The sequence below is a fragment of the Gallus gallus genome, chromosome 2 (genome assembly GCF_016699485.2).
Source record: "Gallus gallus isolate bGalGal1 chromosome 2, bGalGal1.mat.broiler.GRCg7b, whole genome shotgun sequence".
In the NCBI taxonomy this organism is placed as follows: domain Eukaryota; kingdom Metazoa; phylum Chordata; class Aves; order Galliformes; family Phasianidae; genus Gallus; species Gallus gallus.
The window spans coordinates 23,199,665-23,216,127 of NC_052533.1; the positions used below are offsets into that span (position 1 = coordinate 23,199,665).

Genomic DNA, 16,463 nt, shown 5'->3' on the forward strand with positions numbered 1-16,463 from the left:
GCAAAGGCACCAGCATCAGCGCACAACGCACCTCTAGTCATCTCTTGAGCCTGCAGGAGTCGTAATGGTTTTATATTCTGCTCATTTACCTTTTACAAGTGTTGGAAACATGCCCTGCCTCTCTTTTGGAGCCCTCTGAGCTGCTTTCCATGGGGTTCTGCAATTTGCCATGGATAAAATCTCAATCCTGAATGCTGTTAGGTGCTTGCTATCACATTTAAAGGCACAATTCTGTCTGCTGGCAATAGCAGCGTTAAGTACAGGTGTCTGCTCGAAACCAAGGCAGTAAGAGTTTGACAGTGCTCTGCCAGCTCCATTTCACTAGGTTTAGAAAGTTCTCCTCTGTAGTATATCTGGAGATGAGAGCAGCTTTCCATCAGCATAACCACAGAGTGCAGTCCCTAATCTTTTTCCAGTCTCAGTTTGAAAAAGAAGATTCAAAACTGACAAAACAAACAAACAAATAAATAAAAATACAGGTTTTACTTCACCACTGCTTTTACATTTTCCAGGTGTTGCAACTTTAAATAGTTCTGTGGAAATCAGAATTTATTCTAATTCACCCTGTACAGTTTCCTTTCATCGCAGCTTAGATTAGTTTACAATAAAATGATGCAAAAATGCCATGAGAAGATCAGCTAAGGAGCCCAGTTTAATTGCCAGTACGAAAGTGACACCTGGATTAGGTTTACAGTAGCACTTAATACATCAGAAGGAAGAACATCCAAACTATCCAGTGACTTTAAGTCTAAGGAGATTTTAAAATTCCTTCTTCAAGATAAATCAGTCTCACTTTCACTCATTATCGCTTTATATTTTGATAGAAGAAGATCTTGAAAATGATACTAAAGTCCAGTTCTTTTTAAAGTTGCAAAGAACAACTCCTGATAAAACCTAGTCAAATCAATGCCTTTAATATTAAAACAGATATTTTTCAGTGTTTTCCTATAATAGGCTTCGGAACAGTTTCAATGCCTATCCTATGTGGAGACACACTGGAGTAAAGCAATGAGTCAGTGAGTACTTTCCCAGAGGAGAGAGATCTATTGCTTCACCAGAGCACACAGTCACCGATATTGAGCATCCAACAGTAGTGTGGGCACTGAAATAAAAGTAGGGAACATTTTTGCTGGGATTTTTGCTCATTGGCTTGCACACGGGGATAAGAATTGAAGAAGAACACAGGTAAAGTGCCTCACACTGGTCCCACACCACATTCTTGTCTCTAAATAGGAGAGATATGAGTTTGAAGGGTGGACTGTTTGGTGGGTAAGGAATTGGTTGGATGGCCGCAGCCAGAGGGCTGTTTCCAACAGCTCCGTGTCTAGGTGGAGGACGTTGATGTGTGGTGCACTCCAAAGTACACCCCAAGGGTCTGTCTTGGCACTGGTACTCTTTTACATCTTTATCAGTGACATAGGCAATGGAATCAGGTGCACTGTCAGCAAGTTTGCAGATGACACCAAGCTGAGTGGTGCAGCTGATAAAACTGCTGATAAAACTGATAAAAAGAAGGGATGCCATCCAAAGGGACCTAGACATGCTTGAAAAGTGGGCCTACATGAATTTTATGAGGTTCAACAAGGCCAAGTGCAAGGTTTTGCACTTGGGTTAAGGCAATCCCAGATATGTGTATAGACTGGGAGAAGAACTCACAGAGAGCAGCCCTGCCAAGAAGGACTTGGGGAAATTTAGGTTGGATGATAGGAAAAAATTCTTTACTCAGAGAGTGATGAGGCACTAGCACTGCTGCCCAAAGAGACTCTGGATTCCCCATCCCTGGCTGTGCTCAAGGACAGATTGGATGGGGCCCTGGGCAGCCTGATCTTATGAGTGGCAACACTGCCCACAGCAAGGAGTTGGAACTGGATGATCTTCAAACCCAAGCCATTCTGTGATTGTATGATTCTAAAGCAGGTACACCTGCTGCTGCAGTCAGAGAACGCTGCTCAGTGCCAGATCACTGTCCTGAAGCTGAAGGAGATTGTTGCAATGCTTGGACTCTCTTCAGATCCTGTTGAAATTATGGGAGTGTCCCTCTGGCTGGCACAGTGGGAGCTGTGCAGACTCCTTGTACTCCAGCATGTCCCCGGGAGAGCAATAAATACCATTTGTCATCACTGTTTTTCTCATCTGACTTCCCTCCTGCTTTTAGAGAGAAAAAATTGAGTGTCTTGCTAGGAAAAAAAGGAAAAACTCAAAAGCTCTTGCTAGTCTTGCTGCTTTCTTCTGGAGGCATTTTTATATAGAACTCTTTTTTAACACTGCTAAAAAAACCCAAGATTTCTGCTTGTTGAAGACTACTACGATAGGAAGCTTGATAATGAGGTATATTTTTCACACTTGCTCTCTTGACTATTTAAGTAGCTTTTATTAGTATAATTTATCCTCTTTATCTGGCTTCCTACACTCAGAGAAAAATATCCCATAGAGAATAGCACTCATATGCATTTATAAGTTACTGCAAGTTTTAGTGCTGTGCTTTGTATTAAGCTTTAAAAATTTTAAATTGGGCAGTGGCCTCGTGGAAAAGCTGTTGCACTTCTCAAAGCAAGCAGTATCTCACTACTCAGAAAGCTCACTGAGCAAAAAAGTTGTAACTCAGCTGCCAGATATGTGAGAGAACTTCACCTATAGTTAATGTAGTAAGGTCTTCATTGAGGATTGAGCATGAGAAAAAATAAGGGTTAATATTGCTGCATGCTCACAAGCTTGACGACCACAGCTTATGATCACATCAGTTGCCTAATACCACAAGCAACACACTTTCAGACTTCTTGTTGACTTGGATTTTTTAAAATCACTGCTGTTCATTAGGCTTTGTATATTATGATTAATACATCTTCTCCTCAGCAATTAAGTAATTTATCAGATGACAGACGTTACTATACAGGACCACCATAAAAAATGAGGCTTGCTTCAACAGAAGCAAGTATCTCTGAGCTAATTACCAACAGTGATAGTTATACATAATAATGCGGAGCTTTCTAGAAAGATAATGAGGTAGATTTTGCTTTCAGTAACACTAATGTAAATACTCAATAATTCTGGCACGTCTGCATTGTGGTTCTTGCAGTTTTACACAACCACAGCTGCAGTACACTTATGTAGTGCAACAGATTTCTGGTCACTGCCTTGATAACAGAGAGCTGCCCTCAGCATATGGCTGACCTTAAGCTTAGGGATCAAATCTGTCACCTGTGATTGAGATGCAAGTTCATGGATTTATTTTTTTTAACGTGGCCCATTGTGTCGAGTGAACAACTGTTCATTAAAACGTTCCACATTCTCCACCTCCTCAGCTGCAGGATCAATAGAGGAACGGAGACATTTCTGGCAGTAGGAAATCCAACTCCAGCAACACAACGCCAACGGACTGCCGTTTTGCTCTTGATGTATGTAATTGTGAGAAAGTCATTTATTAGGGCTGTCACCGTTAAAATGAGACGTAGTGAAATTTAGCCTGCCATCATTCAGCCTATCAGTAAAAAAAACTATTTCCATATGGATTTTTTTTTCTCGTTTTGACGTTTAATGTTCCACTGACATACAAAGATGAAGACAATCTCCTTCTCCTGGAATACTTTGCAAAGCCATTCCCTGAGTGTTGCCACAGACTAAAGATAAAGAATCAATGCAAATTTTCCTTTTTATGGAATTTTGATGCACTTCTTCACAAGATACCACTAAAAGAAGAACCAGAATTGGGGATTGCAAAGGAAAGTTAGAAATCAGTGACCATATTTGCAATGGCATTTAGTCAGATCAGCTTATTTCAGCAGCTGCTGTTAAGCAGCAGGTATGACTGTTTCATGTAAATCATTAGTCATGAGCTTCCGTGCAAGTCTACCTGCGCAAGACAAGATGAACCCAACTGATTATAATCACTGCTTCCCTCCTCTGCAGCAGAAATTTGTGCTGTGACACACTATAGCAGCTGCTGGACACTGGCTACTATAATAAAAGTTAATTTGCAGGATGGTTTGAGCAGCATTAATTTTCAACGTGGCAAAACGCTAACAGTTGACCCAACCTTGGGCCATTGTTGTTTCGTCAGCAAGCTGAAAAAGGAAGTAAGTCATGAGTCATATAAAATGCTGTAGATAATAGGGAATTATTTAGGTTAGTCAAAGCCACAGCAGGAGTCTGGAGAGATACCAGAGTAACCCAAGCACATCAAACAAGGCGGCATGGTGGCAGCTGAAATTCTTGAAATTCTTAAAAAAAAAAAAAAATGAGAGAGAGAGAGAGAGTTTAAGGCATTTACCTGGAAAGAAAGTACAATTTTTATTAGGTGGAATAGTAGAAGAGAGGCTGAAATTTCCACAGCCTCCAAATTGCTCTATTAGGGAACCCTGCAAGAATAAAAAATGTTTTAGATTGAATTAGTTGGTACTAGGTAGGTAGGATGTTCAAACCTAAGCCTCTGGTATTTCATGGAGTAGCCTAAAAACAGGCCCTTGGACTTTGAATGTCTTCTGCATGGAAAGAAAGAGCACAGGGAGAGCTACACTGCAGAGGCCTGCAACTGCCACTGCTGTGCTGGGAGGGGGGCCAGCCCACACACTATTAGCCCATTTGTAAGGCAGATTATTTCCCAGAGTGATGCTGCTAAAGGAGAGCCATCCTCCCCACTTAAAAAGCAGTTTAACTGGATTGCAAGTTCTGAAACAAGCTTCTCTTTCTAACTCAGTCTGCAAGCCATAACAACTGCAGCTGGGGCCTCCCAGACCATAGTGGCAGGCATTCAGAGGGACACTCTGGGCTGCCTGTGCCAGAAGCAGCCAAAATTCACAATCTGAGGAAAGGGATGGGGGCAGCATCTATTGGGCACTGTGTTTCATCTCCCCCAGGGAGCTGTAATCACTCCCAAGACCAGAGCTGCCCCAGCTGAAATCCTGGCAGTGCCAGGCTAACACACCCCAAACTCACCTCAGCTCAGGGCTGAGTCATGGGACAGGGCTAGGATGAAAGATCCACTGAAATAAGGTGGTTTTCCTACCACATTCCTTTACTGAAATGGGGATAAAGCAGGCACCTGAAACCCTCTAGCTGGAACAGAAATTTGACATCTCAGCCCACTGCACTCACAAATGCTAATCAGGCAGCATAGCATCGGACAGGACAGCCAACAGCAGAGTCATCTGAGCCAAGCACCCCTTCAACAGCAGCTCCTAATGGAGCCAACTGAGCTGTAAAAACTGCCACAGATGAATGACATCAATGCAGTTTGATGGCTTTCTTCACATGAAGACTTCAGCATGAGGAAATGATTTAAGAGACAACTAAACTCTACTAATCATAATTAGTAGATAATAGGTTCCATAACACGTACTGGTGTGTGCAAGTCATTCAGGGTAATTAACAGAATCATACGAAAGAAAACAAGCTCTTCTTCCAAAAAAAATTTATTAATATTACATATCAATCCATATTAGAAAACATTGTGGGTGAAATGAATTGAAATTCAGACATGGCTCAAACACAAAACATAAAAGTGCAATAATATTGCCACAGGCATAATCTAACATAAGAAATAGAACAGTGCCTCAGATTATGTGAGATCTGCAGAAGCTTCTGTTTTTTTAACACGTCCCAGAAGCATCACTATCAAGACCCTCAGCAGATATGTTCAGTCTGTTTAATTAAAAAAGAGAAAAATGCTGATTTATGCCACAAGAGGATCTGGATTATGACTTTTTCATGATGTTTGAAATTCCAACTAAGTAACATCTACATTTTCCTTTTAATACTCAGGCACGTTACTCATTGTCCTTGTCAGAGTATTTGTCAAAATATCCCTCATCCCAATTCTCTTTTGTGGGATGAACCAGATTTATGCTTATATTTCTTGTTACAAAGGCTGAAAGGTTTTGACTGTCAGTGTGACTGTAAAGGGTAGCCTACTGAAATGACAGTGTCAAAATATGTGAAATGGCAGGGCTACAAACCTCTGAACACACTTCTGAAAGGTTCCCTCTCTTTAGCAAGCATAAGATGCAAAAATAAAAATAAATTCCATTGCAGATACTTTGCTTTGTATTCTCCTTAGTGTAACTAAGACAGCTTTTTTCAAATCTTATCTGATTTTAACAGCTGAAATACTCTCCCAAGGCAGTGGTAATATTCCCCCATAAAAACATGGAAATCTGAATATCTGGCAAAGTATTACTGTGAATACAACAGAGTAGAAGAACCATAACTAGGTTCATTCTGCTTCTATTAAACGCAGTCCTTTATAAAAAGTAAGTTGGAAAACAAGCAGTTCTGAAAGACAGAACTATATGTCAACGTATAAAACTGTGTGGAAACTATAATACAAAAAAAAAAGTCAAAGTGTTTCAAACAGTCAAGGGCACATTAGATTTAAGACTTTGGGTTATGCGTCTGAGGCTTTTTGATCAGTTTTCTCATCATTTTTCTGCGGAGTAGACTTCTTGACTTGTTGATGGTTGGTTTCTGACTCCCTGCTAAGAAAGTAAAGGAAGTAGTCAGCAAAGCAGAATGACAAAGTTGTTATTACTCTTCATTGTTTGGGCTTTTTTAAATTATTATTATTTATTATGCTGTTAAACCAGTTGAACCCAATAGTAACAGCCATGTCAGAAACTGTAAAATGAGTTCTGGACACTCTGTTCTCACACACAGTAAGGTTTCCAGTACATCCACTGTAGCACTGGTCTCTGTTTTTGCTGTTTGTTCTTTTCCTGAGAAAGAATGCAAGCCTATTCTCGCTGTCCCGCAGTAGCACCAGAATGGAAGTATACCCTACACTACTCGCAAAAGAAAAAAGAAAACTACTGCTTCATTCCTTTGAGCAACAAAAGGGCAAAGTCTAATTATAACCATGTCTGTGGGAGATGCAAAAAAGGTAAAGTTATCTGCACAGTTCCTGCACAGAACAGGCTTTCCACACAGATGCTGCAGAATGGTCCAAGGCAGCAGTCAGGGTTATTTCCAGAAGAGCTTATGAAAGCCACACAAAACATGCAAGTATAGTCCTGAAAGCCAGTACTTCACAAAGCTGACTGAAAAAATCTTTGCCACCACATTGTCTGTTTATCTGCACACAGAGCCCTGTGTCCAGTTTCCAATTCATTTGCTTTGACTGCAACTGTTTTCTACTCTAGTCTCTTAAAATGAAATTATTCTGGTACCTTGTCATTCCAAGAGCTATAGATCAAGTTAAACAGCAGTTGCATATATGCATATGAGAGGTTAAATGATTTCAACTTTAGAATCCAAAAGGTTACAAGAAAGATACTCGGGAGAGGAGCTTTGGGAAGGGGAGAAGAGTAGATTAAGTTGCCTTAAAGATTTACTTCATGTTGCTGTACACTCCCAAGCTATAGAAATGTATATGTACATTAATTAACATTAATTATGCCATTAACTGTGAGCTTCGGTTGACCACACCTTACTGAATTTTGAAATGCACAAGTTATAACCAATCCTTTGGGTTTTCCTATCTGTTGCACCAATAACAAGACAGATAATTTTTCTTCATGCCTTTCTTCCCTGTGAAGAGGGAGCAGAGGAGAGCCCCCAAAGTGGATGTTGGTGGGTGTATGCAGGGGTAGAGGGCAAGATGCTGAAGAGGTGATTTCCTTCCTCCTCTCTTTTTGCATGCTTAGGCTGGAGCCTGGCCCTACCACTTCCAGGGAGCAATAGATGCAAATTAGGTAATCATAGGCATCTCTGATAGACTTAGCACACCATTAGTGTCTCCCCTATAATGCCAGAATGGCAGACATACAGTCAGAGTGGTACGCCACAGAAATAGTACTGCCATGAGTAACTGGCAGGCAGTATTTTTACTTCCAAGGTCAGTACTCACAGCTCTTCAACTACCAGCTTCAACAGCCATGGACTTCAAGTCCAGAACTGGATAATCATCTCCTGACTTGAGCCTTCCACACACCTTAAATAAAGCTGTACTTGGGCACTGTAAATGTCTTGTGTTTAAAACAGAGATGGGCTTTGGTGTTTTGTTGTTGTTTTTGTGTGTTTTTTTTCAAAGGCAAAGTATATGTTAAACACAGCCCTAATTTTTCCCCCTTAGAATATATATATATATATATATATATATATATATATATATATATTTAAGTTTTGTGCTGTGTCTGCTTCCTGACTGTTCTGGGAATTCACATTAATTATGCTTTTCTCTCATAGATTTACATATCAAATAAATCAGAGTATTAGATCTACAATAGTGGGTATGAACATATTACTGCAGGTAATAGCACAACTGTTTTGACTTACAAGCACAAGTAGCTGGTAACCCTTCCCCCCATGGCCTCAGATTCAACACAAGTGATGAGGCAGAAATCTTTAGCAATGGAAATGGGAACAGGTAGCAGAGAATCAAGAGAGGATGTTAGCTGCTAAAAATGCTAACGAAAAAAGTAAATTGATTTCACAACTTGATTTAATCCCACTCTAAAGTATCTGGAAGAAAGTAAAACCTTAATTAGTGTTGTTGCTGGTACTGAGCAGTTTAAATACTGATTCCTTGTGGGCCCTACTAAATTAAACAGACTTCTCGTGTGCCTTTCTCCACATTTCATTTAAAAATTAAAAACTGTGTAACCACCACACATTACACTTTTCTCATATGAGCAATTTAACATTGCGTCTCAGTTTTCCCTTCCTTTGAGAATACTGAGTCCAAAACTGTAAAAAGCATACATTTATAAAAAACATGGTGAGTAAAAGAACACACTGAACACCTAGTACTGGTATATGGATCAGTTTATCTGCTTTTGACTGACAGAATACCAAGAAATCTTACCTTTTCTACAGACATTGTAGCAATCTACTTCAGTAACGAAGTTATTGGCATTTCCACCACAGCCAGTGTACTTGAACTCCTTGCATGATTTACTCGTGGTATCATAGTAATAACGGGGCACAGAAGAGGAACACAATCCTTCATCCTTTGGGCTATAGCATAACAAGGGACCAGCTTGAAAAAGAAAAAGAAGATCATTTATGTAATCTTTATGCCTAGCATATTAAAACTCACCCTGCAATCGGTTTGGCTGCTAAACACCTATTACTCCCATTGAACTGACATGAGTGTTAGCAGTGACTTCAGAGAGTTACTGCATTCTATTCCTGTGAGTTATGCACTGGAGAAAGCAGCAGGCAGTCCCAGAAAACAAGCTTAGTAGTCCACAAGTGAAATTCACCCGCTTTTCCCAAATGCAGCGCTGTATTTGGGAGAGCAGAAATGTTCATGGGAGATAGACAGCTGTCTGATTCCATGTTTACAGGAACACAATAGCAATTCCAGTGGAATTATCTCTGTAGGTGAGAAAGGTACTACTTACTCTGTCCTTGCTACACAGTTTTGCTAGTAAATCCTACCCACTTGCTGCAAGAAGTACAAAACCTCACCATATTTCTCACAAGAATGCTTAACAAAATCTTACTTCTGTTGCTGCAGACCTTTTACTAACAGAAATTAAAAATAACTTACTGTTTGCTTAAGGAAATGGTCACAATGTCTTATCAACCAAAAATAACTATCTCATTGAGCACTAGTAAAGTATAGGCAGCAACACTATTCTGCTATCTCTATTCTTCCAAGGCACTGTCCTGCAACAGGCATTAACCAGGTGTTTATGAAAACATTCATCTACAGTCATGTCCTCATAATTACCCTCTCTTCTCTTAAAAGTTGGTGTGGAGAGGCAGGGAAGATCCACCCCAGATGAGGCAAAAAGTCTTCCATCAGTACTTGAATTAGGTGTTGTGGAGTTTTCAGCACTCCCAACAGCATCCCTCAGGCTTGAATTCATAAAGGCATCTCTGCATATATCAGGACATCACCTTCCTGACCATGACAGCCACAGCATCTTAGACATCTGCCCCAGCACAGATCTCCCACCTCACTGCCCTTCAGCTTACAGGTGCACAGTGCCCTAGAAGGCAAGAGGCTGGCTGGGTGTAGCTGTGCTCAAATGTAAAGTCGCTATATCAGAATAATAGAGCGCTCTCGGTACAAGGCAGCTGAGAACAGCCACACACCACAACCTGAAGACAATTATAAGCATCTGTGCTACAGAAGTCTTAAAAAGCACCACTGTGCAGGTATCTAGAGTAAAATACCAAATAAAGTATCATCTTCATATCGCTTTCAAACCATCTAGTTTATTAAGGATTTGGAACAACCGTTACTTTTCTCTGGCAGACAGTGATCCACACAGGACTGCAGGTCCTTGAAGTTGTTGCCGTTCCCGTAGCAGCCCCCGTAGATGAACTCCTCACACCTCATTGAACTCAAGTTGAAGGCATATCTTCTTATGTATCCTCGGCAGGGCCCTGTGTCAGCCTCCATTCGGCAGAGTTTGGGCACTTCTGCAACAAAAACAGTTTCTCAGTCAGTAAAACCACTCCTACATGCCCTCATCCCAACAGCACAGCATTGCATCTTCAGTAAAACAAACCCTTCGTGTCCCAACAGCACGGCTCTGCACACTGAGTGTGGCTGTGCCAGTTGTAGCAAGACCCAGCTTGTCCCAGCACCTGCACTCCCCAGTAACACGGGATAAGCTTTACAGAAGGAATCCGATGCATTAATTAGACACTTGTTATAATACTAAGTTAGATTCTAAGGAAGATGGTACATCCCGTGCGGTGCCCTCCAACACAGCTCCCTGCATACAGGCTGATGCAGATCCCCAGGCACGACGCCCCCCACACCCCAGGGGCTCTGGGTGCTCCGGACTCACTCTTGATGGTCCAGCAGTTCTTCTCGCAGTCGTCGTGGCTGAGGAAGTTGTTGGCGTTGCCGTGGCAGCCGCCGTAGCTGAACTCCTGGCAGCTCTGCGTGTACCTATCGTAGTACCAGCGCGGCACCAGGGCGCGGCACGGCCCGTCGTCGGGGGGCAGCAGGCAGGCGCGCTGCTTCTCTGCGGAGACACAAGGCCGGGGCTGAGGGCACGCTCGCGGCGGCGGCGGCGGCCCCGGCCCCGAGCGCCGCCCGCGCCCCGCTCCTACCTGTGAGGCCGCGCGGCGCCAGGGCGGCACAGGCCAGCGGCAGCAGCAGCGCGGGCAGCGGGAGGCGGCGGCCAGCGGCCATGTCGCGGCGGCGGGCGAGAGGGACGGCTAGCAGCAGGGTCCCAGGAGCGGTCAGCGCTGCCCGGCCCGACGGCAGCGCTTTATATGCGCCGACACGGCTTCCCCGGGCCGCCTCCCTCCTTGCGCATGTAGTGGGAGGGGAAGGGGTGATTCACGGGGCAGCAGGTCGGCGGCGGGGCGCGCGCCTGCGTGAGCCCCGGGGACGGGGGGGGGGGGGCTCCGCCGGGGCTGCGGGGGGCTTGGCGGGGCTCCACGGCCGTGTTACGTGACGGTGCCCGAAGAGAACTGCCTGTTAATGACGGATCCGGGACGCGTACGGCGGCACCCGAGGCGGGCGCAGGGCGGCAGCAGCCGGCGGGGCTCCGCCACACCGCCCTACAGCCGGCCGCCTTCAGCTGCCCCGGCATTAGGGGCACCAGGGAACGAGCCAGCGTCGGGCGCGTGGAAACGCCGAGGGCTGAAGGGATGAAACCGCTGGATGGGGCAGAGACATGGATTTCAGGAGGCATCACGGCTTGGTTTATCCTGAAGATAACCCCAGCAGGCGTGCAGGCTCCGAGGGGAACCGCAGCACCTGGGTAAAGCGGGAGTTCGACTTCCCTTCGCAGCTACTGTGTGTCCCATGTACCGTGCAATGATTGCTGTCTGCTTCGGACTGGATTTTGTTGTCCATAAAGGCAAGAAAGAGGAGCAAATTCAATCCCCCAAATCCTAGATGGCTTCTCTTGTTTTTCTTCAAAAATCTCCCAGTTGCTCAAGAATAAGAAGCTGCTTTAGTTAAAACACAGAAACATACAAAAACACACACAAAACTACACTGACAACCAAACAGAATCCTGGTTCGATGTGAGGCATCACCATGGGACACATCTGCTGTACTTCAGGATCTGATTGCTACAGCTCTTAATAGCATGCCATCGGTTCTGGGTAAACTTATTGAGTGCATTGATTGTAATAAAGCTTCGGTTCCTCCAGTAGGAAAGAAACAAGCACCACATTTCCTATTTCCAGAAAAAAAAAAAAAAAAGAAAAAAGAAAAAGAAAATTAAAAAAAAAGAACACCAAAAGGCCATCTTTCTAATATTAGGGAACTCTCAGGTGATTTTTATACAACCAGACTGATGTCCTTTAGCTTTCATTGGATTTTGACGGAATTGCTCAGGAAGCCATTGAAATGCCACTTCAAACAATAGCAGCAAAATGAGTGCTGTCACGCTAATACCGTTTTCCATTTCCTCTGTGCATGCACACATACAAAACAAAGTTTGAATTAAACCCATCTATCCATCAACCCTGCAGCATGGTGTGGCATTTACTCAGCTGCTCCTCTGCTGTAGCAGCAACAAAGTTCACTTAGATTAGGTAGGTATTTGTAAAAACATATGAACCTGAGGAGCAACTAACAGAGCGGTGAGAGCCTTCACTAGCTACAGTCAGCGGAACTAGCCGATCTGCAGGTGGCTGCTTCAGGCTTCCCATTACTGGGCTATGATGCCCTGCTCCCACCAGCAGACATCAGGTCTGGCCTCCCTGTTCCCCACCGTTCTCTACACCCATTCCATGCTTCCAGCAAGGGCTGTGCTGCCCAGCCAGCAGCTCCTTGCCACTGCTCTGAGCAGCCCTTGGGCCAGCAAGGGTGTGGGGATGCCAGCATAGGTTGTAGGGGTTAGGAACTGCACATGGATAACAGCCAAAGGGATGGAGGGGAAGAGGAGCTGATTTTAGTGAATTGAAATAAATCTGATGTAAACCCTGTGAGCATTTATTGGAGCAGTGACAGAGGAAGGAGATGTAAATCGTGGCATCCTGCTGTACTGCTTACATCTGGTGGGTGGGAGCAGGGCAGGTAGTGTCCTTGTGGCTATAGCCAGTGGTAGAAAGAGGGTGGGGGATGACTTTCAGGTTCAGAAAACCAAATGGGTTCGCACAGGCTCACTCAAAAGGCTGCATCTAGGCCTGCAGATTTGCTTGGTGTGAAGGGTTGTGGCTGTGCTGATTCCACATCTGCTAGCGTCATATGAAAGCAGCTGCCAAGAGCAGAGGTGCCAGGGCTCAAACAGGGTGAAGGGACACTTGTTGCAGAGAGTGAGCCCTCTGCTCAGGGTCTGGACCTCAGCCATACATGCAAGAACAGGGGGTTTTCTTAAGTCCTTTTTGTGCTTTCTGAACCCACCATTCCGAGTGTACCCCATCCCCAGCACCAAGCACAGCTGCAGGACCCCAGGTGCTCTGTGCAGCCCAGCACAGCTGTGGCATGCAGCGCTCTGCGTCCCACCGACAGCCTGACCTGACAGCTGTTCCTTCACCTCTCTGCCTTTCAGTCTGATCTGCCTGTAGTTTTAACACAGAACTTCGGGGGAATGTGCCCAAGAAAAGCACCTGCTGCGATCAGCTCACCTCTCTCAGCACACCAGTCGCACACGACCACGCAGCACTGAGGTACAGAAGGAGCAGGGGAGAGGGCTGAGTTCTGGGCAGCCCCCGGCTGCCTCTGCCACACGGGGCGAGGAGGGGAGCGGGTGCCGGCAGCCCGCCGGATGCGGGGCGCTGGGGCCACGCAGTCTGAACGTCCCGAGCGCGGTGCCGGGCGGGCCCGTAATCCGATTAGAGGGGATTAGCTCGGAGTTTAAAGGCCGGGCGGCGCGGGGCAGGGTGCCCGGCGCGGTGGGGAGGAAGCGGTCGCCGCGGAGCAGCCCGGCGGCACCGGGTGAGTGAGGCCGGGGGCGGGCCGGGGGCGGCCGCCCCGCCGTCCCACCGCCCTACCGGGGGCTCCGGGCCCGACGGCCTCGCAGCCCAGCGGTAACCCTTTGTCCTCCCTCCCTCGTCCCCTCCCTCTCTCCGCGCTCTGGCAGCGCACACCATGCCGGCGATCAACATCGAGGATCTGAGCGAGAAGGACAAACTGAAAATGGAAGTGGAGCAGCTCCGGAAAGAAGTGAAGCTGGAGAGGCAGCCGGTGAGCGAGGGGCCGTCGGCAGGGCCGGGGGCTACGGCGGGGGCGGGGGGTGGCCGGGCAGCCCCGGCGCGGTGCCGTCGGGCGGCGGCGGGGCCGGGCGGGCAGCCCCGCGCGGAGCCCGGCGGGGCGGAGCGGGAGGGCCCCGTCCTGGCGCAGCGCGGGGGTGCCGGGGGCCCCGCCGCGGGGAGGCGAGCGCCGTGCTCGCCCCGACGGCTCTTGCCCAGATCCCGCTCCGAGCGGCCGTGCCGGGAGAGGCAGAATTCCTCTGTAAAAGGCACCGGGGCGTGGGGGGTGCCGTGGCCGGCAGGACGCCCCCGGGCGAAGGGTAGAAGCTGAGGGGCTGGTGCCCCAGAGCCGAGCTCCGTCCTGCTGTGTTCGATGGGAGCACTGTACTTTCTGTCACACTGGTAATTTCTTTCCACACGTGAATCGTGGTTTTTATTGTTGTTGTGTTATTGCACATTTTCTGTAAATGGAAGAACTTGCTCCATGATAAGACTTTTTGTTGTTGTTTGTTTTAATTCTGTATACCAGCAGGGAAAAAAAATACATCTAGACAAACTATTTCAGACTAAAAGTGAGTTTATATTAGGGGATCAGTGGAATTGTTTCTGTGTGTTAGATCTAGGTACACAGCCAACAAAATAAGAAAGCCACGATTATAATAGACCCATAGAATGAATCACAGAAGGATTTGGCTTGGAAGGAACCTTAAAGCCCACCCAGTTCCAACCCCCTGCTCAGGGCTCGTTGCCACCCACCACATCAGGCTGCCCAGGGCCCCATCCGACTCAGCCTTGCATGCCTCCAGGGATAGGGCACCCACGGCTTCTCTGGGCAGCCTGTGCCAGTGCCTCATTGCATTTTGGGTGTCAAATGTCAGTGGTTGTAGATGTTAATGTCTATGGATCCAGAGGGGCTGCACATCTGAGTACTAGAGGCACCTACATCATCCCTCAGAGTGTTCCCAAGCTCCTGAAATACTCCGTAGAATGCATGGATTTTGATTTTCTTAATAAGAGTTTAAAACTCCTTTATGTAAATAAATATATATTTAAATATTCTGAATAGTCTAAATACTCTAATATTTAGTCAATAAATATTAACTGACATTCTAATAAACCAAAAGACTTTGGGAAAATGGGTATTTTGAAACCATCTGCAGTAAAGCACAGTCAACATCCTCAGTTTCACCTCTGCTCTGTACAAAAGCTTCACGGTGAGAATGAAGTTTGTGTTGTAGGCATCACAGCTAGAGGTAGTTAGGCCTTATTCTGTGCGCCCTGTGGTTGAGGATTAACCCTGAGCTACTTCTGGTGGTTCAGAGGCTGTGACACAGCGGGTAAATTCACCATCTCACTTGGCATAACTTTATAATTATGGAGCAAAGCAACGAGCCTTAAATTAGAAATAATGGCCCCTGTTGGCCTGGCAGCAGCTGGATCCTGTTGCTGACTGCGCTGTTGTGTCTGCGGGTTGGCAGGCACAGAGCTGGGAGCTGTGCTTAGAGGCGTCCCTAATCCAGGCACCTGAGAACAGTGTCTGTTCCACAGGAAGGGAAGTGAGAGGTGTGTGTGGTCAGGGCACAGAGCAGCCCCGGTTCTCCTCCAGGGCACGTCCCTGTGGGGGCCTCCCCGTGTAGGGCCGTCGTGCAAGGAGGCCTGCGGGTTGTGCTCCTGCTTCATGCACTACAGTATTTTATTATTTATTGCTGTTTGACATAACGCCACGCGCCTGTAAGTAAATCATTTCCTAGGTGGCTGTCATGGAAGACACGTGGCTTCTGCTGTAGAACTCGGGATGGGGATTTGTGTCATCACCGAAAAACCATTATGGAGTGTTTTGTTTGGAAGAAACGTGTGAGGCGACAGATGCTTTGTAGACAGATAGCATGTTGTGGAGCTGAAATGTTGATCCTGAGTGTGTGTTGACCAAAAGTCACGTCGGGGAAGATGTGCTTAATGCAACTATATTGAGTGATTTAAAAAATGAAAGTTTAACAGTGTAGCAGCCAATGGGCTCAGTGCTGGCCTGTGGTACCCAGTGGGCGGGCAAACAGGGAAAGGTGTGAGCTCAGCACCACACTGCTGAGGAGTGGGTGAGCTCTGGCAACGTGTCTGTCCTCCCCGCAGGTGTCCAAGTGCTCCGAGGAGATCAAGAACTACATCGAGGAGCGCTCGGGAGAAGACCCGCTGGTGAAGGGCGTCCCGGAGGAGAAGAACCCCTTCAAGGAGAAGGGCGGCTGTGTTATCGCCTGAGGGAGACCCCAGCCCGCTGGGCCTGGGCCGGCAGTGCAGGAGCGGTTTTTGTCTGTTCTTTTTTTTTTTTTTTTTTTTTTTTTTCTTCCTTAAATAAATAGATGAATCTGAAAACATCTCATCGCTTCGCCGCTCTCGTCACCTGTTCGCCGCTTGCTCCG

General features: G+C 46.2%; 2 protein-coding genes across 5 annotated transcripts; one reads left to right on the top strand and one right to left on the bottom strand.

Annotated features, from left to right (window-relative positions):
• Positions 1-5,390: 5,390 nt before the first annotated feature.
• Positions 5,391-11,151, bottom strand: TFPI2 (tissue factor pathway inhibitor 2). Of its 2 annotated transcripts, none has more exons than XM_418662.8 (5): positions 11,008-11,151; positions 10,740-10,919; positions 10,186-10,365; positions 8,795-8,968; positions 5,391-6,467 (listed from the first exon to the last, which is right to left on the bottom strand). In XM_418662.8, exons 1-5 carry the CDS (start codon positions 11,087-11,089, stop codon positions 6,367-6,369), a joined length of 717 nt encoding a protein of 238 aa, XP_418662.2. In that variant the 5' UTR covers positions 11,090-11,151; the 3' UTR covers positions 5,391-6,366. The 2 variants fall into 2 exon arrangements, with proteins under 2 accessions (XP_418662.2, XP_015137423.1); XM_015281937.4 differs by having other exon boundaries at positions 5,391-6,470.
• Positions 11,152-13,259: 2,108 nt separating this feature from the next.
• On the top strand, positions 13,260-16,418 carry GNG11 (G protein subunit gamma 11). Of its 3 annotated transcripts, XM_040687063.2 has the most exons (4): positions 13,260-13,312; positions 13,410-13,527; positions 13,941-14,044; positions 16,177-16,418. In XM_040687063.2, exons 3-4 carry the CDS (start codon positions 13,949-13,951, stop codon positions 16,300-16,302), a joined length of 222 nt encoding a protein of 73 aa, XP_040542997.1. In that variant the 5' UTR covers positions 13,260-13,312; positions 13,410-13,527; positions 13,941-13,948; the 3' UTR covers positions 16,303-16,418. The 3 variants fall into 3 exon arrangements, with proteins under 3 accessions (XP_040542997.1, XP_015137075.1, NP_001264976.2); XM_015281589.4 differs by lacking the exons at positions 13,260-13,312; positions 13,410-13,527 and adding an exon at positions 13,653-13,795; NM_001278047.4 differs by lacking the exons at positions 13,260-13,312; positions 13,410-13,527 and having other exon boundaries at positions 13,837-14,044; positions 16,177-16,417.
• Positions 16,419-16,463: the final 45 nt, after the last annotated feature.

Excerpts from the sequence above, each read along its gene's own strand:
- TFPI2 (XM_015281937.4), bottom strand. The coding sequence starts at position 11,089 with ATGGCCGCTGGCCGCCGCCTCCCGCTGCCCGCGCTGCTGCTGCCGCTG. Across the intron at positions 10,920-11,007 it reads GGCGCCGCGCGGCCTCACAG|AGAAGCAGCGCGCCTGCCTG; the intron begins GTAGGAGCGGGG and ends GTGTCTCCGCAG. Across the intron at positions 8,969-10,185 it reads TCACTGTCTGCCAGAGAAAA|CTGGTCCCTTGTTATGCTAT; the intron begins GTAACGGTTGTT and ends TTCTTTTTCAAG.
- GNG11 (XM_040687063.2), top strand. The coding sequence starts at position 13,949 with ATGCCGGCGATCAACATCGAGGATCTGAGCGAGAAGGACAAACTGAAA. Across the intron at positions 14,045-16,176 it reads TGAAGCTGGAGAGGCAGCCG|GTGTCCAAGTGCTCCGAGGA; the intron begins GTGAGCGAGGGG and ends TCCTCCCCGCAG.